At 57.5% G+C, this 25188-nt stretch overlaps 4 protein-coding genes across 5 annotated transcripts; 1 reads left to right on the forward strand and 3 right to left on the reverse strand.

Annotated features, from left to right (window-relative positions):
* The first annotated feature begins 233 nt into the window (after positions 1-233).
* Positions 234-8314, forward strand: LYPLA2 (lysophospholipase 2). Its single transcript, XM_065650565.1, has 10 exons — positions 234-310; positions 2402-2507; positions 3363-3394; positions 3973-4038; positions 4604-4651; positions 4842-4912; positions 5177-5250; positions 5409-5510; positions 5900-6076; positions 6189-8314. The coding sequence occupies exons 2-10, from the start codon at positions 2430-2432 to the stop codon at positions 6237-6239; spliced, it is 699 nt and encodes a 232-aa protein (XP_065506637.1). The 5' UTR covers positions 234-310; positions 2402-2429; the 3' UTR covers positions 6240-8314.
* Positions 8315-8771: 457 nt separating this feature from the next.
* On the reverse strand, positions 8772-12365 carry GALE (UDP-galactose-4-epimerase). 2 transcript variants are annotated; one of them, XM_065650648.1, is made up of 11 exons: positions 12324-12365; positions 10950-11076; positions 10732-10847; positions 10358-10471; positions 10056-10232; positions 9821-9934; positions 9658-9724; positions 9465-9550; positions 9253-9330; positions 8981-9095; positions 8772-8903 (listed from the first exon to the last, which is right to left on the reverse strand). In XM_065650648.1, exons 2-11 carry the CDS (start codon positions 11068-11070, stop codon positions 8848-8850), a joined length of 1044 nt encoding a protein of 347 aa, XP_065506720.1. In that variant the 5' UTR covers positions 11071-11076; positions 12324-12365; the 3' UTR covers positions 8772-8847. The 2 variants fall into 2 exon arrangements, with proteins under 2 accessions (XP_065506720.1, XP_065506721.1); XM_065650649.1 differs by lacking the exon at positions 12324-12365 and adding an exon at positions 11555-11597.
* A 355-nt stretch (positions 12366-12720) lies between these two features.
* Positions 12721-17688, reverse strand: HMGCL (3-hydroxy-3-methylglutaryl-CoA lyase). Its single transcript, XM_065650612.1, has 9 exons — positions 17624-17688; positions 17462-17548; positions 16492-16599; positions 15991-16086; positions 15369-15517; positions 14919-14982; positions 14391-14579; positions 14132-14257; positions 12721-13700 (listed from the first exon to the last, which is right to left on the reverse strand). The coding sequence occupies exons 1-9, from the start codon at positions 17672-17674 to the stop codon at positions 13599-13601; spliced, it is 972 nt and encodes a 323-aa protein (XP_065506684.1). The 5' UTR covers positions 17675-17688; the 3' UTR covers positions 12721-13598.
* A 903-nt stretch (positions 17689-18591) lies between these two features.
* Positions 18592-23817, reverse strand: FUCA1 (alpha-L-fucosidase 1). The gene is made up of 8 exons (XM_065650317.1): positions 23351-23817; positions 22394-22528; positions 22066-22203; positions 21373-21478; positions 20736-20936; positions 20332-20522; positions 19432-19531; positions 18592-18783 (listed from the first exon to the last, which is right to left on the reverse strand). The coding sequence occupies exons 1-8, from the start codon at positions 23815-23817 to the stop codon at positions 18643-18645; spliced, it is 1479 nt and encodes a 492-aa protein (XP_065506389.1). The 3' UTR covers positions 18592-18642.
* Positions 23818-25188: the final 1371 nt, after the last annotated feature.

Raw genomic sequence — 25188 nt, forward strand, 5'->3', positions numbered from 1 at the left:
CGTTAACGTGGGGCGGCCCCGCGGGGAGCGCTGGGTGTGAGGCGGGAAGGGGGAGAATGCGGAGGCGGGGGCCGGGGACCGGGCCGCTGGGGTAACGATGGGGGAGCGGGGCCGCCCGCGGCCTGTCCCCGTTAAACTCCCGCCCTTCCCGCCGCGATCGCCTCAGCCCCGCTGACAACGGCCGCCCCTGAGGGCCGGGCCGCGCGTCACTTCCGCCGCGCTGCCCCAGCCGCGACCCGGTGGGCGGAAGTTCCGGTGGGAGCGCGTCGGGGGAGCCGGGAGGAGAGCGCGCGCCGAGCCCGCGGGAGAGGTGCGGGGAGCGGGGGGGGCGGGGAGCGGGACGTACCACCAGGGCGCGGCGGGGGGGGGGACCCCGAGGGGAACCGGGGCGGGGGGGGCTCCCGGTACCGCGGGGGCGGCGGGAGACCGGGGCGGGCTGAGGGGCCCGTTCCCCGCGGCGCTTAACGGGGGCGGGGGGGCCGGTAGATCAGCGGCTTGTGCAGCTGCGGGCCGGGCTCGGGGGCTCCGGGCGCCCCCCCCCCGCCCCGCCGCGGTTGTGGCACCGAGGGCGGGTCCCGGCGCCGCGCGGCCTCGTGCTCGGGGCGGCGGGAGCGCGCGCAGCCGGTACCGGGGCCGCACGAGCCCCTCAGCCCCGGAAACCCCCCGAAACGCCGCATTTCGACCGAAAACGGCCGTTCCCGGACCCCCCCCCCGGTCCATCCGCTTCCCGCGGGGGTTCCTCCCGCCTCCTGCTGCCGCTCCCCCCGCCCCCCCGCGCCGCTTCGGGCCTGCGGGCGAGGCCGGAACACGTTAATTAACACCAATTAACCACGCGCTCCCGCCCTGGCGAAGGCGGCGGCCCCGGGGGGTGTGTGGGGTGCGACAGCTCCGGGGCCGCCACCAAAACAGCTCCGATTGGACCCAAATCCGTTTTCGTTTTTTTGGTTTTGTTTTGGGTTTTTTTTTGTTTTTTGGTTTTTTGTTTTTTTGGGTTTTTTTACAAATGAGGCTTTTGCCCAAGCACAGACCCCCCGGGGCTTCCGTTCCTCCCCTGGGGGGTTCCATCCATCCCTCCCCGGTGTGTTCGGCCTCTCAGCTGCCTCCTCGTGTGGCCGTGGATCCTGGCGACACCCCGAGAACGGGGCAGAAACACCCCCGGGAAATGCGGGGTGTCCCGAGCGGTGACCCCCAGGTGCTCCGTGCAGCCCCGACCCTCAAACCTATAGTTTCCCTGAAGTTTCCGTGAACCAGGCAAAGCCGCCAGCCCGTGCAGCGCGTCTCAGCCTCTTCCATCTGGCAGCCGCTGTTATTTACGGCTCCCCTCGCCAGGGTTTTGGCAGGTGCTGCGTTTCCCGGCTGCCTGTTTTGACCCCGAGTACTCACCAGCACGTGGGCCGTGTGGCTCGGCCAGACCCGAGGAGCTTGTTGTTCCCGGTGTTTTTATTTTCGAGTCGGGGAAGCGGCTGACGAGCGGCTGGGGAAACGAGTCGGGCGGGTCTTGGCACGGGCTGGTGGAGGAGGCGGCTGTTGGTGCCAGGTGAGGCTGTTTGCTGGGATAACGGGAGCTTTTTGGGGGTTCAGGTGCTGCAAACCCCGCTGGGGATGGTGCTCACAGAATCATTTTGGTTGGGAAAGACCCTCAGGATCACCAAGTCCAGCCATAACCCAACCCTGGCACTAACCCACGTCCCTAAGCTCGCTGTGAGATGCGGAGGCTCGAGCGGATGGTGGGGGCTGATCTTGCTCCTGCCAGCAGGTGGGATATGATGGAAACGTGCTCTGGTCTCCTTAGTCTCGGCTGGTTAAGCGGGGCTTAGGGCCTCTGCATGAGGAGCGGGAGTTTTAGCGATTTGCGCCGGGCTGGGAACAAACGCCATCGACTGTCACATCGGAAGGTGCTGCCGTGGGGACTCTGCCAGTGACCGGGACCTGGGAGGTGACAGTTCTTCATGACAGCGGTGGCCTCGCTGCGGGGGACACCAGCTCTGGGCGGCCTCCGGTTTATCCCCACACAGCCCCATAAAAGCGGGCTGGCCCGTTTATTAGCGCCATAAATCCCGTGCTGTTCCCTGCATCCCCACAGAGCAGGGACTCGGAGGGATGCCGGAGCTGCGTGTCACCCTCTGCCCACGTCGTTACCGTCCCAGAAATAACTCGGGCGCTGAGGTGGAACAGAAACAGCTGATTTTAACACTTGGAACACCCCACACGTGCATCCCCGCTCTGGTGCTGCGACGTGAGGAGCGTTTTCTGCTTCCCGGCTGTCCCAAGGGCTTCAACATCAAAGCCTTCACCTGCTCTTTAATTTTCCCCCAAACAGCTGGTACCTCCGAGGCAAATAGTTGCTGGGGTGGCAGACGGGAGTATTTTCCTGCCTTACCTTTGTCCGTCTGTCCCGCAGGTGCCAGTGTCTGAGTCCCTCTCGGTGTATGTGTGGTAACAACATGTCTGTCCCCCTCCTCGCTGACGCAGTGACGGTCTCAGGGGCAGAGCGCGAGACTGCGGCGGTAAGAACCGGACCCCCCTGCTTCTCCCCTTTCCGCAGATCGGGAGCTGCTCCCGTGGGGTTCGGGGGGGCCATGAGCTGATCCTGGAGTCCCCCGTGTGTCTTGGGGCATCAACGGGGATGCAGGACCAGCGGGTTCTTGTCTTGCGGGGGGAAAGGAATTGTCCTTTGGGCTGGGGTTGTTCCTGGTGCTTGGCACAGCCTCACGGCTGGGCTTGACCCGCCAGGAGGTTGTTGGGAGTTGGATCTGATTTGCCTACTTAAGCTTTTAAAAGTAAATTGTTCAAAGAAAATGCTCTGCCTTTCGCTGGGGCCCCACAGGCTGCCCGTCCTCTGCTCCCTGCGTTTGGGGACTGCCCGGGGCTGAGACGCAAAGCCTGTAGCGGAGGGTTTGGGAGTCCTCGGGGTGGGTTTGTGGGTCCTCAGGGTGGGTTTGGGAGTTCTCAGGGTGGGTTTGTGGGTTCTCAGAATGGGGTTTGTGAGTCCTCGGGCTGGGTTTGTGGGTCCTCGTGTTGGTTTTTTGAGTCTGGGCGCACTCGGCTCCGCGCGGTGCGGTGCAGCCTGGCAGGGACGCTCCATCGCCCCCAGTCTCTACTCCACCGGGCAGCCGCGGGGCCGGCGACACCCCCGAACTGGCCGTGACAGCAGGCTCTGTGTCACGGTGACGAGCCTGTTCCACCCATCCCTCACACTGCAGAGACGTGTCATTAGCACCGGCTCATTCCCGCCTGTTAGCGTCTCTCGTTAGTGACTAATTGGCGTTTCCCCGCTTCCCTGCGCGCCCAGCCCTGCCGCCCTCCCCGGACACCGGCTGTCACACCAGCTAATTCTTTTGCTTTTCTGCTTAATTTAACAGGTCATTTTTTTACATGGCCTTGGAGACACGGGGTGAGTATTCCTAGCACTGGCTGTGATGCCTGGTTTGCTGCTCCCGGGGGGCAGCTCCGGGGTTTGTCGGGGTCTCTGAGCTCGGTCCGAGAGCCGTTCCTCACCGGGAACTGCCAGACAGCAGCTGTCTGCGCTTCAGCTTGAATATTTATGATCCTGGCAGCCCCCTCCTTCCTGCGGGTTTGATTTTCTGCTTCCTTCAAGGCAGGCAGATAAGCACTGCGGTTTTTCCAGTCCTTGGGAGGGCCGGGAAGTTCAGTTGTGTCTATGCGAGAGCATCTCTCTAACCTGCGAGGCTGCCTTAGAGGATTGTCCGTCCTCCCTCGCTGACTGCAGCTCCTCTGCTTCCAGCTGCGGGGCTTTGTGTGCTGTGGTTGTGTGTGCTGCTGCAGAGATCTATGCTGGGGATCCCTGTTGGGATTCAGGCTGCCAGAATGGGCAGGACCTGGGAAAATAATGTCAGGGCAGGGGACGGCAGCCTTGGAGAAAACCTTTTCCTTGGGCGAAATCGCCTCATCTTTGCCAGCATCCTCCAAAATGCTACAGCAGCCCTTGAACTCCCTCTTCTCTCTCCCCAGGCACAGCTGGGCTGACGCTCTCTCCTCCATCCGCCTCCCTTACGTGAAATATATCTGTCCTCACGCGTAAGTGCCGTCCTGGTTTCGGAAAGGGCCTGGGGGGGGTCTGGGTGGGCTGAGATGCTGCTGCCCAGGCTGCAGTGACAGCCAAAAGCCCTGGAGCTCCTTCCACGTCCCCTGGTCAGGCAGGAGGGGGCTCAGCAGCAAGAGAAGGAATCACTCCCCGATGTGTCCCCGGTGTCGATAGCAGCCCGGGCAGGGGGGCACTCACCGGGCTGGGGTTGCTCTGCCACTGCGGTGTCCCCGGCAGCAGGGACTCTGTTGCGCTGTCCTGTCTCAGCTGCTCCGACAGCATCTCCTGGCTCGGCAGCAGGAGAGGGACGCGGGTGCTCTGCTCCCCAGACGAGCTGCTTGGCAACGCCCGGGAGCCGCTGGGATCCGCTCAGGGCTCCCGGGTGATCCCTGGGTCACCGTGCAGCCCCCAGGCTGGGGCTGGTGGCACCGATGCGCTGCTGTTCCTCGGGAGAGGGTTCAGTGGTTGCGGGCAGGAGGGATGGTCACCTCACTCCCCTTGGCTCGGATTTTCTTCTCTTGCGCTTAAATTAAAACACCCAAACTGTTTTCTCCGCAGGCCCCGGATCCCGGTGACGCTCAACATGAAGATGGTTATGCCCTCATGGTCAGTGCTTTGGGCGGCAGGGCGGGGTGGGACCCTCTGAGGGTGTATTTTGGGGAATGGGAGGGATGCGAGGGCTGAAGAGCCAAAATCTGCTGCCCTGCGGGAGTCGAGGCAGAGCACATGCTGCTCCCACCTCCCCACAGCTGGGGTGCTGGGGGAGCGTTGGGGCTCAACCCGCGTCTTCTCCCAGGTTTGATCTGATGGGGTTGACTCCGGACGCACCCGAGGATGAAGCTGGGATCAAGAAAGCTGCAGAAAACAGTAAGAAGCTTTGGGGAGGGGGAAGCGCTGAGCTCCTGGGTGCTTCTCCCTCGCTGGGACGGGAGCAGATGTTCCACCTCTCCCTTTCTGCTCCCTTGTGATCCCACCCACCTTCTCCCAGGCTGAATCTGAGTACGTTCGGTCCCTAGGACCTCTCCCTGACCAGCCGAGTGTTCCATGCGCACCCCCAGCCCTTGCATGCTGCTCTTCAGCCCCACCCCCAGCCTTTCACTGACCTGTTTCTCTGTCTTCTTCTCCTTCCAGTTAAAGCGATTATCGAGCATGAGATGAAGAACGGGATCCCACCCAACCGCATCATCCTGGGGGGCTTCTCACAGGTGAGCTGAATCGCGGGGGCTGAGCGTTGGGCTCTCTCTTCCCCTTCCAAAAACACCACTCAAAGGGAGCGTCCATGGCCGGGACGTGGGTTGGTGCTGGGTGTCCCGGGGTTGCGGATCCCCCCGTGGCACTAACAAACTTTTCTAATGTGCCGCAGGGCGGTGCCTTGTCGTTGTACACGGCTCTCACTTGCCAGCACCAGCTGGCCGGCATCGTGGCGCTCAGTTGCTGGCTCCCACTGCACAAAGCCTTCCCGCAGGTACCCGCGCTGCCGCCACCGCGTGTGTCCCCGGGGAGGGTCGCGGGGAGGGGGATTTTTCCATCTGGAGTCGCTACGGTGTGAACCTGGGGCTGCTGCATGAGGTGTCTGCGGTGGGGGCTTCATCCCGTCGTCCTGAGGTGACGGCACAGGAGATACTGGGGCTCTGTCTGGTGTGGGCATTCGCAAGCCGATCAGCTCCACAAGCATCTGGTGGCAGCTGGGTCCTGGCGGGAGGAGGCGTTTGGTGGCCGGGCAGCAGATGTGGTGTCAGTAGCTCTGCCACGTCCCTCTCAAGGCGGGGACCTGCCCGATGATGTGCATGGGGACGTAGGTAAAGCACCTGCCCCTCTCCTGGGCACCCCTGAGTGTTTCCTTCCTCGCCGCAGGCGGCGAATAATGGCGTGAACAAGGACATCGCCATCCTGCAGTGCCACGGGGAGATGGATCCCATGATCCCTGTCCGCTTCGGGGCCCTCACTGCAGAGAAGCTGAAATCTGTCGTCACCCCCACCAAGGTCCAGTTCAAAACCTACCCCGGCGTGATGCACAGTTCCTGCCCTCAGGTCAGTGGGTTTGTTCCCCCGATTCACTCTGGGGACGCTGCGTGTCCCCACGCTTGGGACAAAGGACAGCCCTTGAGGAGTCCCGGGGTGACGCACTCTGTCCTCTCGGCAGGAGATGATGGCGGTGAAGGAATTCATCGAGAAGCTGCTGCCCCGGATCTAAGCAGAGCCCAATCGAGACTGTCGCAGGGAATGACACCGAGGTCGCAGGCGCCGATCTGTCCCCTGTGACCCGTCCGCTGCAAACGGAAGCCATGGCCACCCCACCGCACCTCCCGCCGCTCCCCGTCTCCTCACACCGTGTCCTCCCCGGCCGGGGGTGCCCCGTGTCCCCCCGCTGCTCTCGGAGCTGAGATCGGAGCTAAGGCGAGTCTTGGCGTGGCCTTTTCTCTCCTCCTCTTGCTCCAAGTGGTTTCTGCGGGTGTCACCAACCCTTCAGCTGGTCGGGCACGGGCAAAGCTTTTTGTTGGGTTTGGGGTTTTTTTTTGTAACAGTATTAGGGGTGGGAGGTTCCTCCCGTGCAGCGGGGCGGGCGCAGGGCTGGGGCACCCCCAGCTCCTCGGCCTCTTCTCCCCACGGCTGCTCTTGGCTTCTGCTCAGGCGACTCACGGGTTTTCCATCGGAGCTCAGGAACCCGGGACTCTCCTGCGGACGCCCCCAGGCCCAGCCTGAGGCTGCCCCATTGCCGGGGGGCGGCAGAACCGCATCCGCGCAGCCTCTGCCCCCCCTCGCACAGGGCCGCGGCCCCTGCCCTGTCACACACGCACACTCCCCGGTGGGCTCAGCTCTCCTCGCGATAATCGCCTCCTTCCTCATCCTCCTCTTGTTGCTTTTACAATCTCCTCCTCAGCCCGATGGGGGGTCCCCAAGGTTCTCCTTGCACCCTGAGCCCTAAGCGCTGCCGTTTACAGCCGCTGTCCCAACGGTTTTGCCACGGAGCCCACCCGGCGCTGGCCCGGTCCTTAACGTCTCTCTGGCTGCTACTTCTCCTTCCCTTGGCGCTCGGGCTGGCTTGGGGAGGGAGAGGAGAGGCGAGGAGAGGCCTCCCAGCCTAGGGACGGCTCCTGGTGCAGCTGGAGGAAGCAGCTTTGCTCCCAGCCATCATCTCACCAGCGCCGAACGCCCAGGTGCCACTGTGCCCCATCCTGGGCAGGGGTCTCAGTGCCCCCCAGGGCGAGGGCTGCGGGCTCTTGGCATTTCCACAATCACAGGTTTCCCCGGCAGCTTTTCCCTGGCTGGCTGGAGGCTGTGCCCGAGGTTTGTCCTCTCCCATCCCTGCCAGCAGAGCAGCTCCCCGGGTGCAGGGCCCCGAATGTCCCCTCCGTGGGTGGGCTCCTGGCCGTCCCCGTCCCCTCCCGCAGGGCCAAGGGCACTTGCTGTTGAGCAGCGTTGCCCGTCTCCTCGCCTCTCGGCCATGGGCTGAGCCCGCCACACCTCTGGGCCCCTCAGGGCTGGAGCTGTAAGTGTCTTTTAAAAAAAAAAAAAAGAGAAAACACCACAAAACCCTCTTGGTCTACAGGCTGTCACTCTCTCCTGCGTGCTCTGGCTCTGGGTCTGTGCCCGGCCAGCCCTCGCCCCACGGAGCCTCTGCTCAGTAGCTAGTAGGACTGGGGCTGGCTGGTTTTTCGGGCTGTTTTGCAGGGCTCGGTGCAGGCAGCTCCGCTCCAGCCCTACCCTGGGATGCGCAAAGCAATAACCCGCTCTCCGGAGAGTCGGATCTGTCAGACCAATCCTTGGGTTGGTTGGGGTGTTTAGTTTTGCCTCCCCCTTCCCCCTTAGGAAGTCTTAAACCAGCAGCGGTGGGGGGAGCACAGCTCTTTCCCTCGCTTGGGGTTCAGTCGTGCTGTTTCTTCTACTTTGTCTGTTTTAAAGCTGCTGTGTCCTACCCTCCGGTGGGTGGGAGGTGCGGGGGGCCAGCTGGGATGGGGACGCAGCTCCTGGTGGGTTACCTGAGGGCTGGCGGATGGACAGACCGACCTATTTGACTGTGAACTGGAACCAGGGGGCCGGTGGGGGCCCAGGACTCGTGGCCGTCCTCGGGCACCGGCCCCTCGGCAGAGCATTCCTGAGCAGGGGCCATGCTGAGGACACAGGAGGGTGAACGGCTTCTCTCCATTCCTCAATACAGCTTTTTTTTTTTTTTCTTTCTCTCCTTTCTTTTTCTTCTCTTTCTTTCTCTCTCTTTTGTCTTCCTTGTAAATGTTTGGGTTTTTTTTGTGTGTGTTCCACAGAGTCAGAAACAAGGTTAAATAAATGATAAACCTCTCCCAGAGCTGAGCTGGCATCGTTTGCGGCCGGGTAGGATGTGCCATCAGCACCTCCGTAACCGAGGGGTGGAGGGAGCGGGTGAGCGTGAGGCCCCCAGGTGCCATTTCTGAGGGGATGCAGAACAGACCTGCTGCTTAGAAAATAAGAAAGTTTATTTAAAAAGAAAACAACAGCTCAATTCATAATTTAGTAGCATAAGTCATTAATCCAACTGACAGCCAACCAGGCTGACTGCGTCATCGCTGCCTCCCGAAGGCGTTAGAGCTGCTGGTAATAAATAGGAGCAGTGTGTGACAGCGGAGCCAGCGCTTGGGCAGCCTTTGGCAACGTGGTCACGGAAGTAGCTGCCACAGGCAACGTGGAAGCAAAACCAGGTGCCAGCCATATCTACGGGCAGCAGGCGCTGCTACAGCCTGGCAAGGGCTCCTCCGGCATGTGGGAGATGGAACTTGGCCCCTAAAACCACACTGGTGGTCAAGGGAAAAGGTGTGGGGGGAGACAGCTCAGTTCTTGCTGAAGCCTGTGGGATTCTGCAGCTGCCACCGCCACAGATCCTCACCTGCAACAGGGAGAAAGCGGCGGTGAGGAGGGGGACAGCAGGTGGCACATGGCATGCCGGGGAGGGGGGACACTCACACATCTTGTCCAGGCCGAAGGCAGCTTTCCAGCCCAGCTCACGCTCAGCCAGCGCTGGGTCAGCATAGCAGGAGGCCACGTCTCCCTCCCGCCGGCTCGTGATCTTGTACTTGATCTGCAGGGAATGCACAATGTGGGGGCTGGGGGTTCGGCAGAGGGGACTTGGCCGAGGCTGCAGCCATGGGCACAAGGGCTGCTGTGACAGTGACAGCTTGAGGTGGCCCATGGGAGCAGCTGGCTCCGTGCCCGTGGTGCTGCAGGTCAGACCTTACCTCCCTCCCCGAGGCTTTCTCCATGGCCCGGACCATTTGCAGGACGGAGTAGCCACTGCCTGTGCCCAGATTGTAGATCTGGGAGGAGGAGAAGGGATGTGGGTCGGTTGCTTTTGTGAGGGGAGAAGGGCCAGACTCCCCTTTAGCTCCCTGGGGGCTGGGAGAGCCCGGCCCAGCCCTGGCTGCACCCCAGACAATGGCCCTCTCGGTACCTTGCAGCCGCAGTTCTCCTTGAGCTTCTTCAAAGCAGCAATATGGCCCTTGGCCAGATCCACGACGTGGATGTAATCCCTGACGCCTGCAGGGACACAGAGGTTGAGCAAAAATCCCTCCCGCCGGGCTGGGGGCTGCGATGGCTGCGCCAGGGGAGGGGGATGTCCCTGCTCCCCCTGTTTGGCAACACACCCGTTCCATCGTCTGTCTTGTAGTCGTTCCCGAACACACTCAGGAATTCCCGGCGTCCCACGGCCACCTGCATGGAGGGACCAGCAGTGAGACCCGCCTCAGGCTGTGCCCCCCACAGACACCACGAGCCCGGGGGTGCCTGAAGGCCGCAGCGGGGCCGTACCTGCGCCACGTAGGGCATGAGGTTGTTTGGGATCCCCTGAGGATCTTCTCCAATCATGCCTGACTCATGGGCACCGATGGGGTTGAAATAACGCAGGAGGACGGCGTTCCAGTCCTGGGGAGACAAAAAAACGCGGCTCTCTGGGGAGGATGCAGCGCTGCCAGCTCACCCCAACAGACTCCAGTGTGTACAGACCTCAGTTCCCAGCTCTGTGCACCTTTGGGCAGCTCCTCACCTTCTCTGCTCTGCAGAGATCTCGAATCATCTCCTCGATGAAGTACTTGGATTTGCCGTAGGGGTTGGTGCAGCCTCCGACCGGGTGGTTCTCATCCAGGGGCAGGTACTTGGGGTCTCCATAGACGGTGGCAGAGCTGCTGAACACGATGTTCCTCACACCGTGGGCTTTCATGGTCTGGGGAGCAGGGACCAGCTGCCGCTGAGCCAGCGAGCTCCGCACCGTCCAGCTCAGCCCCCCCGAGCAGGATCACACTCAGACCCGTTCCCCAGCACCACACGCTGCGTCCCGGCTCCGCTCACCTCCAGCAGCCGGATAGTCCCGGTGAGGTTCACCCTGTAGTACTCCACTGGCTTCTGCACAGACTCCCCCACGGCCTTCAGCCCCGCCAGGTGTATCACGGCTGAGAAACGGTGCTGCAGAGGGGGATAGAGCTTGGTGTTAGTGCCACAGCAACCGGAGATAAAATTTCCAGGCAAGAAACCAGCCAGAAATCTCCCCAGGAGTTTCATCCAGCCAGACCACATGGTCTCCATGGTTCAGAGCAACATTTGCTGGTCACAGAATTTCCTCTCAGCACTGTCCTCCCCGGGCCAGATCTCCCGACTCCCACCCCCAGCACAAACGCCTCGGAGCCCCTGAGCCCTCCCTGGGGCACTGCAGCTCCTGCTCTCACCTTACTGAAGAGCTCCTGCAGCGCTGCCCCGTCGGTGATATCCAGCTCCTGGAAGAGGATGGGCTGGCACACGATCTGCTGCACACGCCGGAGGCTCTCGGGAAGCGCATCTGCCCCTGGGAACAGGGAAGGGATGAGGCACTGGGATAGCCAGAGGTCCCAGCACAGGCTGAGAGGGGCCAAGCCCCTTGTGTGGGAAAGGATGAAGGCTCTTGTACCTCGGATGGCATTGTGAAAGTTGTCTATGACCACGGGGACGTAGCCAGCCTCCACCAGCTCCAGCACACAGTGACTGCCGATGTAGCCGGCACCGCCGGTCACCAGGATCTTCTCTGCCATGGTTCCCTGTGGGAGGAAAGGCCCTTGAGCGCTGGATCCGGGGAGGAAGGGGCTGGGCAGGCTGCGGCACACCCTGCAACGTGGGTCACACCTCCGGGACAGGGAGGGTTTATCTGACACTTGCCACAGACCAGGAAAAAACCCTTCTGTTCTTCCTGCTAAATCCAGTCGAGATCCTGGTGTCACCCGTATCCTGCAGCACAAACCCCTCAGGCTGATTCACCCCTAAGCACAAGGGCAGGCAGGGATTCATCAAACAGTATGAACTTGTGCAGTCTCCTCAAGGGCATCAGCTCTAACGTTTTCCCCTCATTCCCCGTTTTTCCTCCCACTCTGAAATCCCCTCTCCACAACAGTCCCAGCGCTCCCTCCAGCCCCAGCCCTGGCCCCCTTCCTCCCCGGCTTCCCACGGAGGTGGCACCAGGTCACTGCAGCCTACAGGGACATTTGCTGACATACACAAAGTGGAAACCTGGAAAATAACCTGCAAGAAGGCGCCCGTCTCTGGGAAATGAGCAGCAACTGCTGTTCAGTGGGCAGGAGGGAGAATCCGCTTTATTATCAAGGCGTGTGGAGGCAGCACAAGGGAATTTTCCTCCCTGGATGACTTCAGTCACTCCCAGAGCTGCGTTTCGGGTTGAAAACCAAACTAAACCCCCTAAACTGCCCTGTGTCTGCTATGGCAGCCAGAGGAGGCACCTCCAGGGGAGGGCAGAGCAGGTGAGGGCTGGAAAGGCAAAATAACGCAGCTTTTAGCCGGGCAGGTGAGCAGGACAGGGGCCTGTGGGGCAGGTGTGTGTGGGACAGGGTGCAGACGTGGCACAGCTGGGACACAGGGGCACCTGTCAGTGTGGGGCCGGGATGCCCGTGGGGCTGGGCCGGGGTCTCCTGAGGGGCTGTGAATTGCCCGGGGCTGGGGTCGGGTCCAGGGCGAACCTGAGGGGCTGGAACCCGGGGCTGGGGGGGCCCCGAGGGGTTCGATTTACCTCAGGGGTCTGGAGATACCTCAGGGGTTTGGATTTACCTCAGGGGTTTGGATTTATCTCAAGGTCTGGAAATACCTCAAGGGGCTGGATTTACCTCAGGGGTTTGAATTTCTCTCAGGGGTCTGGATTTACCTCAAGGTCTGGAGATACCTCAGGGGCCCGGCCGGGCCATGGGAGCTCCCCACTAAGGGAGAGCACGGCAGCGTGTCCCTCCTCTCTCAACCCACCCTCGACCCCGGCTCCCCCCACCCCTCCCCGGCCGCTCACCCGCCGCTCCGCTCTGCTCCCGCCGCCGCTCTGCTCCCGCGCCGGGTGCGGCCCCTTTAAGGCCCGGCCGCGCTCCCCGCCCCCGGCGGTGCCACGCGCCCCGCTCTCCCATGGAAACGTGTCACCTCCGCTCCCGCTACGGCGCGGCAGAGGGGACAAAAAGCCGCGCAGCGCGCATTCGCGGTATAGCATGACCACGCCCCCAGGGCGGGGCGCAGTGTGGGAGGGCGGCGCCCATTGGCTCGCAGGGCGAGGGGGCGTGGCCACACCCCAGCGCCCGCGGGGAGGGGCTTCCGCCACCGGTTCCGCAGCGCCCCCTGGCGGCGGGAGGAGCCCACCGAGCCCCGGGCTTAAACCCACCGATAGATTCACCGATTGCAGCTATTTCAGTGTTACTGTTTATTTAATTGTTACAGCGTGTTTAAGTGATGCGGAGACACCCGGTCCACTGAGAAAGGCGCAGCACGCGGCTACAAACGCACCTCAGGGAAGGACGGGGTCTCTGCACTTGTCTCCAGTCTCACAAATAAACTTATTAAATAAATTATTTTAAATAGAAGATTGGGGGAGACTTCCCTGGGACCTGTCTGCCGTGAGGTTTCACACCGTCTGCTCTCAGGGGATGGGCCACAGCCCACGACGATGCAGCGGTTCCACATTGAGGCACTTGGAAAGAAACCAGCAGCAAAAGCTCTTTAAGTGGTTTAGTTAACCCAAATTTCTAATTCAGAATATTAAATAATGTGCTTATTACTCCTAGTAGTTAGAAGTATCTTACAACAGATACAGTCTTTATTACAACCCCTAAACGCTAAGACAGAAGGTCCAAGGCTGCCCCTTGACACTTTAATCACCAAGGGGAACATTTTGCTTTCAGTCTTAACATTTGAGCGAGGAGAGAGAGGGAGGAAGGGTCAGGCCTGACCTGGAGAAGTGCTCTAACTGGAAAATCTGTGGTTTATCCTTTGCGGGTAGTTTATCGCAACAAGCTCCTGAGGTAGAAGTTCCGGGACGTGGTTTTGAGCTGGCGCTGGAACGGCGAGAGGGGCGGCCGCCCCTTCTCCCTCAGCGCGTCCACGTCCTCCCCTCTCCAAGGCAAATGGCTAACGTCCTCAAGGTTGAACACAATATTCTCATTTTTTTTCATTTCTTCATAGATTCTAGTGGATTACGCATTTCCCCTCAAGCACTGGGAAGAGCACTGAGGGTCAGAACGGAATGGCCAACACCGAATCCTGCCTTTCTTCTTGGTCCAAGGAGAAACTCGGTTCAGTATCACAGTCTGCACGATGCCTGGGACACTTTGGAATTGGTGCGTCTGTTGAGAGCGTTGCAAATGAACGTGCCCGTGTCCATCAGCTTCTGCAGGTCCACACCCTTCATGGGACAAAACATAGGACACACCTTGGTTCTACCACTTAAAGCTGCCCAGTAACGACTGGTGTCACTGGGAGAGACTAGCAGGGGCAGAGAGAGCCTAAAGGGTTGAATCATAGAATTATTTTGGTTGGAAGAGACCCGGAGGTCATCGAGCCCAACCGGTACTTCAACGCGGCGCTGAGCACCCGCTGCTCACTAACGCGACTCTGAGAGCGAGAGTCAAATCACAGGAGAGGATGAAACGCTCCCGGTGTCGTGACAAGACCAGACCTTCGGCCGCAGCCTGGCTGAGCCGCACGGCAGCGCCAGAGTGACCCTGCAGCTGCAATCGTCACATTCGGGCTCTCTGGGATGAGTTTTGAAGCCCCACTGAAGCCCAAACAGCACGAGAGGCTCGGCTGCTGCAGGCTAGAGCTGCTCATGCTTACCGTGTGGATGCCCAGGCCATTCAGCATGTACACCAAGTCCTCTGTAGCAACGTTTCCAGAAGCTCCTTGGGCATAGGGGCAGCCCCCAAGGCCAGCGACGGAAGCGTCCACCACGCTCACACCCATCTGCAAACAAAATCACTCTCAGTAAATTCCTCTTAAAGCACAAACCGTGGTCCTGCTCCTCAAGTCTACGGTTCATGAGCAAGGATGGAAGAAACTCGAGGAAGGGTGAGACGCTGCAAAGCGAGAATCTCACCTGAAGCGCTACCAAGATGTTGGCAAGAGCCTGTCCGTAGGTGTCATGGCAGTGAACAGCAAGAGCCCCGACCGGCACCTCTTTCATCACCGCTGTCAGCATCTCCCTCATGCTCCCCGGGGTCCCAATGCCAATGGTGTCCCCGAGGGAAATCTCGTAGCATCCCATCGAGTACATCTTCTTCGAGACCTGTTCAAAAGCCAAGATGCTTACTGGAAAGGCGGCTTTGCTATTCCGTTCCCCAGAGATGGAGACAGAAGAATCAGAGCTTGCTTCCCTGGAGCACAACAGCCACAGGAAAAACTGCCCAGAGACTCTTCTCTGGGATCAAATATCTCCAGGTCCCCACACCTCCCTGAATTCCCCTACCCATTTTGGCTACATCCAGCCTTCCCTCCCTGTGGAGGCAGCTGTGACCTTCCCCAGTGTTCAGTTAAGTGGTTGACACATCCTCCAGCCCCAACTCACACCCACAAAAGGCAGCCAAAAACCTCCCCAAGATTCTGGTTATATTTACGATGAACTCACCTCTGCAACTTTAGCTGCAGAAATCTTCCCCTCATAGGGACATCCGAGGACACAGGAAACGTATCTACAGTTAAAAAAAATACACACTTTTAACTAGAGAACCGACATGACATTTTATTGGCCAGATTAGTCAGGACTTGTGCAGTATCTTGCATGCTCTATACAGTGGAAGAATTAATTTCATATTCTAAAAATCCGTCCAGTAGAGAAAGCTTACATGATTAACCATGCAACAATTACCCCTTCCATGGACATGAAAAATTAGTGCGGTGGTGTTTCCAAATGAATGGTTCCCAGTGCACTGAGCTCACGTCTGCTCACAGCCATCCCAGCAGAGACACACCCCCCAAAAAAGCGGTAAAGTTTAAAAGAAATCCCACTCCCCAGCGCTGCACAGGCTGGGATCTAAAGGGATTAATCAATGCTCTGCTCGCAGCAGGAGCTTCTTACCCCCGGACAGGAACGCTGGCTGCTCTCGCTGCCGTCATCACTTCACCGAATCGCTCCAGGCTCTCCTCTATGGAGCAGTTGATGTTCTTCTTGGTGAAGAGCTCAGACGCTGCTCCAAAGATCGACACTTCTTTGGCCCCCGCTGCCACCTGTCAAGAGGAAGCCTAAATTAAAGCGACCTGATTTCTCTTGCAAGGGAAATGACAAGCACAACCACGACTACACTCTTCTCATTTTATAAAAAAGTTTTTCCTCAGTTCTTTCCCGAATAGCCCAATTCTTTCCTCAGTTCGTTCCACAGCGAAAACACAATGACACATCCAAGTTTGTATTCAAAGGAAGCGTAACATTGCAGACGCAGCAGTAAAGCTACATCCGCTGCATGTAGTTAGGAGAGATGCAGGAAATGCAGATAAGACTGAAGGACTCACTGTCAATTAAAATGAGTTACTTTTCTTTCTATTTCTATAAACAACAGGTTTCTATCCCCCCAGCAAAATGATCCCTTGTAAAGGAACAACAAGCTGAGCCTGCTGCCTGCCAGAATGAAAGACGTGTTTCCCACCCTTAACCACAGTTGAAACGTTCATGAGGCACCAAGGACACTCGGACACTCTCTTACCGCCGCCTGAAATCCTTTCAGATTGGGGGTCAGCACAGGATAACTGACACCGGGCAATTTATTAATCCCTTGCATGACTTCAGTGTGGTCAGCCATCTGCAAAGCAAACAAGGAAAGGTTTCTCAGGGTGACGACATCCGCTCCTGTAAACTGTAAAATCATTTTTGAGATTTATTTTTATGAACTGGGACGGCAGTATTTAGCAATAAGAGAAATGGGCCTCTGAAGCACAAAGGGCCACGCGCCCTGTGAAGGATCAGGGTTCAGTCACCCGGCAGAGCCGGCGTCAGCACCTGCACAACCGGCTGTTTGCCTTCCAGCTGCATGTTTGCTCCTTCCCAGGGTGCAAAGGGAAGCTCTGCAATATTGCAAGCTCTGATTTGACTTTGCTGCTTCTTGCCCAGTTACAAGCCACAGTAACAAGGATTTTGGAGCAGAGAGATTCTTTTCATTGGATTACTATTTTTGACATACAATTGCAAAACCTGTTTGAATACCGACCTGAGGAACCCACTTGGGGGAAACAAAGCTGGTGGCCTCTATAACCTGAAGCCCTGTCTCTGACAGCATATTGATTAAATTGATTTTCACTGCTGTCGGTACAACGTTCTAGGAAGAAGAAAAGAACAATAAGCGCATTATTTCCACAATAAACTTTTCTCCCATTGCCAAAACCCCACATCTTTCAACATCAAAACACAGTGTTCTTTTAAAAACTCCCCTGCCGCTGAGGCACAACAGCACGCTATGGGTATTTGGTCAGAGCCCCTCGCCGTGAGGAGCCCAGAATCACAGAATCACTGAATGTCAGGGACTGGAAGGGACCTCAAAAAATCATCCAGTCCAATCCCCCTGCCAGGGCAGGAACACCCAGATGAGGTTACACAGGAAGATGTCCAGGCGGGTTGGAATGTCTGCAGAGAAGGAGACTCCACAGCCTCCCTGGGCAGCCTGGGCCAGGCTCTGCCACCCTCACTGGGAACAAGTTTCTTCTCATATTTAAGCGGAACCTCCTGTGTTCCAGTTTGCACCCATTGCCCCTTGTCCTATCACTGGTTGTCACCCAGAAGAGCCTGGCTCCATCCTCCTGACACTCCCCCTTCCCATATTGATCCCCATGAATGAGTCACCCCTCAGTCTCCTCTTCTCCAGCTCCAGAGCCCCAGCTCCTCAGCCTTTCCTCACACGGGAGATGCTCCACTCCCTTCGGCATCTTCGTGGCTGCGCTGGACTCTCTCCAGCAGTTCCCTGTCCTTCTGGAGCTGAGGGCCCAGAACTGGACACAACATTCCAGATGAGGTCTCACCAGGGCAGAGCAGAGGGGCAGGAGAACCTCTCTGACCTACTGACCACCCCCTTCTAATCCCCCCCAGGTCCCATTGCCCTTCCTGGCCACAAGGGCCCAGCGCTCGCTCATGGCACAATGCTGTCCCCAGGACCCCCAGCTCCCTTTTCCCAGGCCCGATCGTACCTTCTCGTTCTGGAGCCCGTCCCGCGGCCCCACCTCCACCACCTTCACCCGCTTCGGGAGCGCTCCGGCCGCCGCCGCGCCGCTCACCTGGGGACAGAGGGACACAGGGACAGCGTCAGCCCGGCCCCGGCCCGGCGCTTCTCGCCCCCCGGCCCCGCTCACCGGCCGCAGCGACACCGCCCAGCGCGGGAGCAGCCGCCGCGCCGCCGCCATGGCCGCTCACGTGACCGCGCCCACCGCCACACGTGACGAGAACTGGGGCGTGGCTTCGCGGTCACATGACCGCCGCGCTGCCGGGACCGCGGTTCGAGGCCGCGGAGCCGCCGCTGCCCGCTCGGTCCTTCCGGTGCCCTCCGTCATTTCAGTCCCCTCGGGGGGACGAGAGAGTCCCAGCCCCTACCTGTCCCCGCGGGCCGTCCCGCGGCAGCGCTGCTGTGGCACACTGTGGCATCTTTCCCTCCCAGATCAGCGACTGTGCGGCCCCTCGGCAGCCGCTCACTTATACGATGGGCTTTTCAGCTGGTTGGTGCCGCTAAATAAACACGGCGTGTTTGTTTTGGACGGGCCTCCTCCCAGCACCAGAGGTTACCGGCGTGATGGGGTTGGCAGGCAAACAGGCCATCGCTCTGTTGTCCCTTTTTTTGCCCTTCTGCATTTGTAACAGCGTCATCGCCGGAGCCGGGGTGATGCCAGGGTGATGCTCCTCTGGAACTCGGTGCCAGTTCTCTAAAGTCCACACAGGTTCGTCAGCACAGACCGTTATTCGTGAATTGGGTAACGGCTTCTGCAATGCCAGCTCAGCACGTGTACCGGCCCTGGGACTTCATTTGTGCTAAACTCTCAGCGTTCTAGCAACTTTTGCCTGTAGTACATCGTAGAGAGACAAAATCAAGCCTGTGTGCAACATCGTGGAGCCTTCACAAAAACTGTGCTGCAGAAACACAGGCTGTTATGAGGAGTTTCATCATTTAAGTACCGCAAAGGACGTCCCCAGCCTCCCACTGCTGAGCGGAGAGGTCAATCCTTTCCTGCCAAACAAGGTGCCCTCCTACACAAATCACAAATGGCATTAGGAAAAATTCTCTTAAGAGAAAACCAATTTATTCAACGATAAATGAAAAATCCTCTCAGACTCGATTAAAAGAAAGGCAGGGGAGATTTGTGCTTCCATGCCGCAGCCGTCACTTCACCCCCTCAAGCCTGACGGTCCAGCCAGACTGAGAGGGCAGAGGAGATGGGAGCAGGGGGGGCAGCGTGATGAGCAGCCCTGCACCTGGGGACTTGCGCCACTTCAGAGTCCCTGCAAACCCCAACATCGTCACCTGCAGAAGGGGGCAGGGGAAACGCTCAGTCCGAGCTCACACAGGTTCCTCCCATTTCAACACTCCAGGGCACCCAAAACACCCTTCCAGCCTCTGCACAGCATCTCCCCAAGCAGTCCTGCACATTTCCACCCATTGGTCACAGTGCACAAAGGTAACGCAAAAAGGATATTTTTTGTTTTGTGTGCGTTTTTGTGTGCTTTTTTTTTTTTTTTCCAGAGAAGGCTTTACCTCTGTTTGTTCAGAGCAAAGGGCACTTCAGCGTGTGCGTCACTTACAATTGCATTGACAATTTGAATTTGAGGTGCAATACCAGTGATCCCTTCTACGCGTGAGGTTCATTATTTACTTCACCTCCCTGTGCCAACGGGATCAAAAGGCTCTGGGGTGAAGTGTCTCTGCCTGTTCTACCACAGACTATGAGCCTGGGCTGGCAACGTCGTGTGTTACCAGTGAACCAAAGCCTGGAGAATAATCTGGGATGCTGCAGGGATGTGGGGAGAGGCCAGAGCACCCAGAAAAAGAAGTACGGGATGATGACTTCCCCACTCTCCCCAGTTTCCAAACCACATCAGGTTGTCCCCTCCCAGCCCATGTGTGCCCAAGGTGGATGCTTGGAGTGTGTTATCTATTTTTCAAGTCCCTTACTTGTGTGGCTGGGGATGGAGTGGGCGAGGACAGCTGCAAAACATTGTCCCGAGGCCAGATCAGGAAGATGGCGTAGACAACTGGTCCCTTCGCCGTGTACCTGCAAGAGCAAGAGGTCAGCAAGGTGAAGAGCCCCGTCAGAGAGAGACCCAGATACGAGCTTGACCTTTCCAGACAGCACGAGAACACCGGCTTGGCCTGCTCTCACCGCACAGGAGTCACCTACTTCCTCCCCCGCTTCCAAAATCTGTCACTTTGGACCCACCATTGAGCCAGTCAGCACTGGCTGATGAAACCCAAACAAAGTCCGTGATCACTTCCTAAAAGCAAATGTCATTTGCCTCAGCCTGTGGTCAACAGAGCGGACACGCTACCTTATCCCGATCGTTGCTCTGCATTTCTAGACCGAACACACTTGAGGAAAAGAAATAACTCTTTTGTAGCAAGTTCTGGCTCTTGACTCATAATGACTGTCTCAGTATAAATCTAACAGTTGGGTAACAGAGATTAGTACTAGTACATAACAGCCTAAAACCAAATATTGCTTCATTTACAAACTGCATGTGTTTAGACGAACTACATTTGTGCAATTCAAACTAGCCAGGATCATGACTTACAGAGTCTTGACAGCAGCAGCATGGAAACTTTTTTAAAAGAAGAGCTGTTTTTTTCCAAATCAGGCAAGATGGCTGAAGTGCTGATTTTTATTCTCTTCTTTCCATCAAGCTATTCCTTAGATAACCCCCTGGGGCAGTAACTGAGCGCTCCAGTTGTAGGATATTACCTAAACATCATCTGCACCTGATGACAACACTTCAGAATGTACCCAATTTAAGAATACATAAGAAAGAAATGTCAGCTCTGGCAGTGCCAGATGGTTCTGAGGAACCAAGTCCTTACCAGACCATGACTGTGCTGTTCTCCATCTGTACTCTCCAGGGCTTCGATTCATAAATCGCTTCCCCATTCGTGTCCAGCCACCTCCCAAGGGCCAGAAGTCTCTCTTGGAAGATGGGAACGATCACCCCTTCTTTTGTAGGTCCCACATTCAGAAGGTAGTTGCCTCCAAAACTCACAGTCTGCACCAGCTCCTGCGACAGACAAACCAAGGTAACGAATCACATTATCTTCTCTTCTGATAACAAAAAAACCCGAGGAGGGTTTTGTCCTCAGCAACTGCTTCTTGATCTCCAGCCTGATTGTACGAAACACCTGACAACTCCTTCCGCAAGCAGGAGGACGCTGGAAACCTCTAATTCTCAGCAGCTCCCCCATAGCTGTTATTTTGATTTCACATTTCTTACCTCAATGATACTCATTTCATCCATTAACTCTGCAATGTTCATGTTGCTCCGATAGCCCCAGGAAAGCTTGTCAATGGAGGAGCACATCTCCCACTTGTGAGCTGGCAGCGTCCCCGGCTGGTATTTGTCTGCACAATTGTAGTAGCCTCCATGATGGCAAGAGCAGTTATTACACCAACGATCATTAACAACAACAGTGTCCTCAAAGAAGAAACAAAGCTCAGTAAAAATAATGTTTTGTCTTGGACTTTTTAGCTTGTATTCATCCCTCCTAAGTTCACAAAGGCATCTAATTTAGGAGGTAAGTACCTAAAACCCCTTGTGTAACCAACGGTAAGAGAGAGGATCCTCCAGAGAAGGCTGAATCCCTGTCTGAAGAACTTCTCTCTTTTCACTCAGGGAGAAGTTGAGGCAACAAAGCTCCTGCCTCTGAGCCTCCCACCTGTGTGCTGCGAAGGACACCAGAGTCTTCTCACAGGAGCACAGTGTGAGCTTCTTATTTTTTTGTGAAAGAATAGAAGCACATTTGGCACCTGTCAAGCATGTTTCTGATTTGGTCACGTTCACCTCTCACTGCTGCTAGACCTTCCGCACCCATGAAACGCCAGTGGCTGTGAGAGACAGCTGAAAGCGATACCTTGACGGGACTATCGTTATAAAGCCAGGCAAGGAAAGAGGTAGAATTCCAGTACGACTCCGGAGCTTCCCAGTCTCCATCCGACCAAATCAAATCTGGTTTATATCTAACAGAGAGATGAATGTTATTTCAAAACGGCTTATTTTCTCCTACCAAAAAGGCAGCGCTGTGTTTCTTGCGTCTGGAGTCTAGCTTCACTTCCTATTGCCTGACATTACCAGGAGGTTTACGCTATCACCTTCTGCTTCAGATAAAGCTTTGAGGTTCTTGCAGCAGCAAACAACATGTTGATCATGGCTCAAGAGAGCCATTCTCCCAGAAATCCAAGCCTTGTGTTTTCTATCAACAAGGGGAAGCAAGGCAAGGATGGAAATTCAGTTCAACTGCTCTTCTACTCTACTACACACTAAGCAGCTCACTCCGCTTTCACAGCCACCCTGCACAAAGGCACTATTAAAGGCAATTGCTTTTATGTGAAAAAATCGTCTCTATCTTATTCTATGAGATAGGCTGTCCACAGGGCAAATGTGAACGCCTTTTCTAATTACTGCAAAACATTACTGATAAGTAAACAGATTTGCCTTGGCAAAAATTAACATTTGTCAGCTCTCTTCTCTGCAGCCACTTTGCATCTTTCTCTACAGTATTGAAACCAGGAAATGCTTTTGATTTGTAACTGGTTGCAGCTCTTACTTTAAGACCAGATCATAAAGTTCTGGCATTGTCTTCTTTAAAACGAAGTCCTGGGTCTTGAAGCCACTTTCCTTGTCAGCTAGATAGAGTGGATTAAACCACTCTAACAGAGAGTGATACAGTCCGTAGCGTATGTTGCTGAGGGACAGAAAACACAGAGGAAAGAGTTAGGATGGCTGTAGGGATTAAGAACCAGTGGCAGATTAGATCATTTCACAGAAGATTTCACGACTTTGCAAGCACTACTTTTTTTTCATATTAAACTCATATTTTTCCTCTGCTGGTCAAGAACAGAGCCGAAAGGAACCGCACGGTTTGGCAGCCATACCTCTCCCTGAGGGCTTGTCCCAGCTCCCCTACGAGATCTCGGTGGGGTCCCGTATCCACAGAATTCCAGTTCCAGGACACGGGTGACCCCCAGTTGGTGAAGCCTTCATGATGCTTTGTGGTCAGTACCACGTACCTGAGGGGAAAAAACGTACTCGATCAGGATGGCCAAGGAACTACCGAAGATACTTCCCAGCCTCAATGGCAAGGGACTGAAAAACCATGCTGTGAGGAGGCCTCTCTCGTCACCCTTGAAATTTAGAAGCAACTACAAGAATAATAAAGGTTTTTAATGGATTTTAATGCTGGAAAAGAATGAACCATTGAGACCCGTCATCTCCCCAGCACCCTGGGCATGACCCCTCAGGGATCTCCAGCACCACCCAGGGACCCCCAGTCCCGCAGGGATCCCTAAACTTGGCCTTTCCATCCCCTTGGGGACCCCTGTAACGTCTCGGGGACCCCAGGAATAGCCCCCCCAGTCCTCTCTGGGCCTTTCCATCCCCTCAGAGACCCCCAGATATGGCTCCCTCAACCACTCAGTGACCATCCCCTCACAGATCCCCAGAAATGGCTCCAGAATACCCTCAGGGACCTCCGGGCACGGCAGTCATACCCTCAGGGACCCACCGTCCCCTCAGGGACCCCCAGGCCCACCCTCCATCCCCTCAGGGACCCACCGTCCCCTCAGGGACCCCCAGACCCACCCTCCATCCCCTCAGGGACCCACTGTCCCCTCAGGGACCCCCAGACCCACCCTCCATCCCCTCAGGGACCCACCGTCCCCTCAGCAACCCCCAGACCCACCCTCCAACCCCTCAGGGATCCACCATCCCCTCAGCAACCCCCAGACCCACCCTCCATCCCCTCAGGGACCCACTGTCCCCTCAGCAACCCCCAGGCCCACCCTCCAACCCCTCAGGGACCCCAACCACGGCGGACAGTGCCCGGCGCTGACCTGGCACCAGCCCGCTGGAAGAGTTGGGCCCACTGGCGGGGCTGGAAATCGTGGGCGGTGAAGCGGGGCGCAAAGTCCGCGTAGGTGGTGCCGGGCGGGTACCGGCGCTGCACGAAGCGCTCGTAGTCGGCGCGGTGCTGGCCCTGCCAGTGCCACCAGAACCACTCGGAGCCCCAGGCCGGGACGGAGAACACCCCCCAGTGCACGAACACCCCCACCTTGGCCTGGTCGAACCAGGCGGGCAGCGGCCTCGCGTCCAGGCTGGCCCAGTCCGGGCTGTAGCGCAGCGCGGCCACCGCGGGCCCCAGCGCGGCCGCCAGCCCCAGCGCGGCCGCCAGCCCCAGCGCAGCCGCCAGCCCCAGCGCAGCCGCCAGCCCCAGCGCAGCCGCCAGCCCCAGCGCAGCCGCCAGCCACGCCAGCCCGCCCGCCGCCATTTTGCCACGTGACGTTAGCGCGGCCGCCGCCATGGCTACCGAGGCAACGCCGCCGCGTCGCCGCCATTGCTACCGAGGCACCAGCGAGGCGCCGCCATTGCTACAGAGGAATTGGCGGTTCGAGGCCGCGGTGCGCCCCTTTTCTCCTTCCTTGCTTTCCTCCCTCCCTCCCTCCCTCCCAGCCCCGCTGTAGCCGCCTATGTGCCTTCCTGAGGTTTGAGCCTCTGCATCCATCCTCCGAGAAGCCAGGAGAGAGCCCGAGGGGCTGGCGCCATAGCAGCTCAGCCCTCAGGAGACCGCTCATCCCCGGCCCTCCTGTGCGGCCAGAGCAGGCCTGGGGCTGGGCTCCAAAACCCACCCGGGAGAGCTGGGTGCACCCTCTGGGGAAACAGGGCAGAGTCCAAGGGCCTTGTGCCGTGTCCCGGGCCCAGCTCATCCCTGTTGGAGGTGTTCTGGGGCTGGCAGGAGCCCTGGTGCTCTCTCTGCAGGTTTTGCAGCTAAAGGTGCTGCTTTTGTGTAATTTGCAAAGAAGTCTATCGAGCGCGTCAGGCTCAGAGGATCTGCCCCAGCTTAAACTCGTCACCAGGAGGAGTTCGTGCCCCAGAGGTTGCTGGAAGAAAAGGCTGAGAAATGGCTTTAATGTTTAATGACATAACTTCCAGTGAATGCCCGCGTGGCGCAGGTCAGCGTTCCTTAAATCTGCTGAAAGAAACGTGCTGCCTGCAGCGTCCTGTCCGCCTCCAAATCCTCAACTACGGCAGAGATTTCAGTTTTCCATAAAGAATTAGATGCTAAAATCAACACGATCCTCAGTGCTGCGAGATATAATTAGCCAGGAGCATCTGCAAGAGTCCAGAGAAAGCACTTGCCCCCTTCCCAGCCGGGGCCGAGGCATCTCCTGCTGCTGCCCGTCCTGCTCCCCTGGATGCAGCGAGGAATTCAGCATCATCGGGATCTCGTCACGACTTGGTGGTGTTCTCTGTCACATTTGCCAGGAGCTAAAGACCTTTTTGTCATTGTGCTGCTAATACAAAACACCCCGGGACAGCGTTCGAGTCTGGTATAAAGAGACGTGCCTCTGCCAGGCAGCGATGTGCTGTTAGTGCTCGTACAGCTCTGCCCTGTCGAGGGGTTTAGAGACAGCTATGAGACATCTGGGGATTTCTAGAGGACTTGAAGGTCTGCGGAGTGTTTGAGGTTAGCTGTAGTTTATGGAGTGTAAGGAAGACACCACTGAACGTAAGAAAAATGGGTTAGGAGGTTACTGGTGGACAGGTGGGAGGAGTTGGTATAAAATGTTGGGATCTGCTGTTCTGGGATGCAACATTATCCACCGGTCTCTACAGCTTGGGGAACAGCTGCCTGCATAAGTTTGTGCACTTTACGTCCCAGCGTCTAAGAATA

Source organism: Caloenas nicobarica, chromosome 23, assembly GCF_036013445.1.
Source record: "Caloenas nicobarica isolate bCalNic1 chromosome 23, bCalNic1.hap1, whole genome shotgun sequence".
Lineage (NCBI taxonomy): Eukaryota > Metazoa > Chordata > Aves > Columbiformes > Columbidae > Caloenas > Caloenas nicobarica.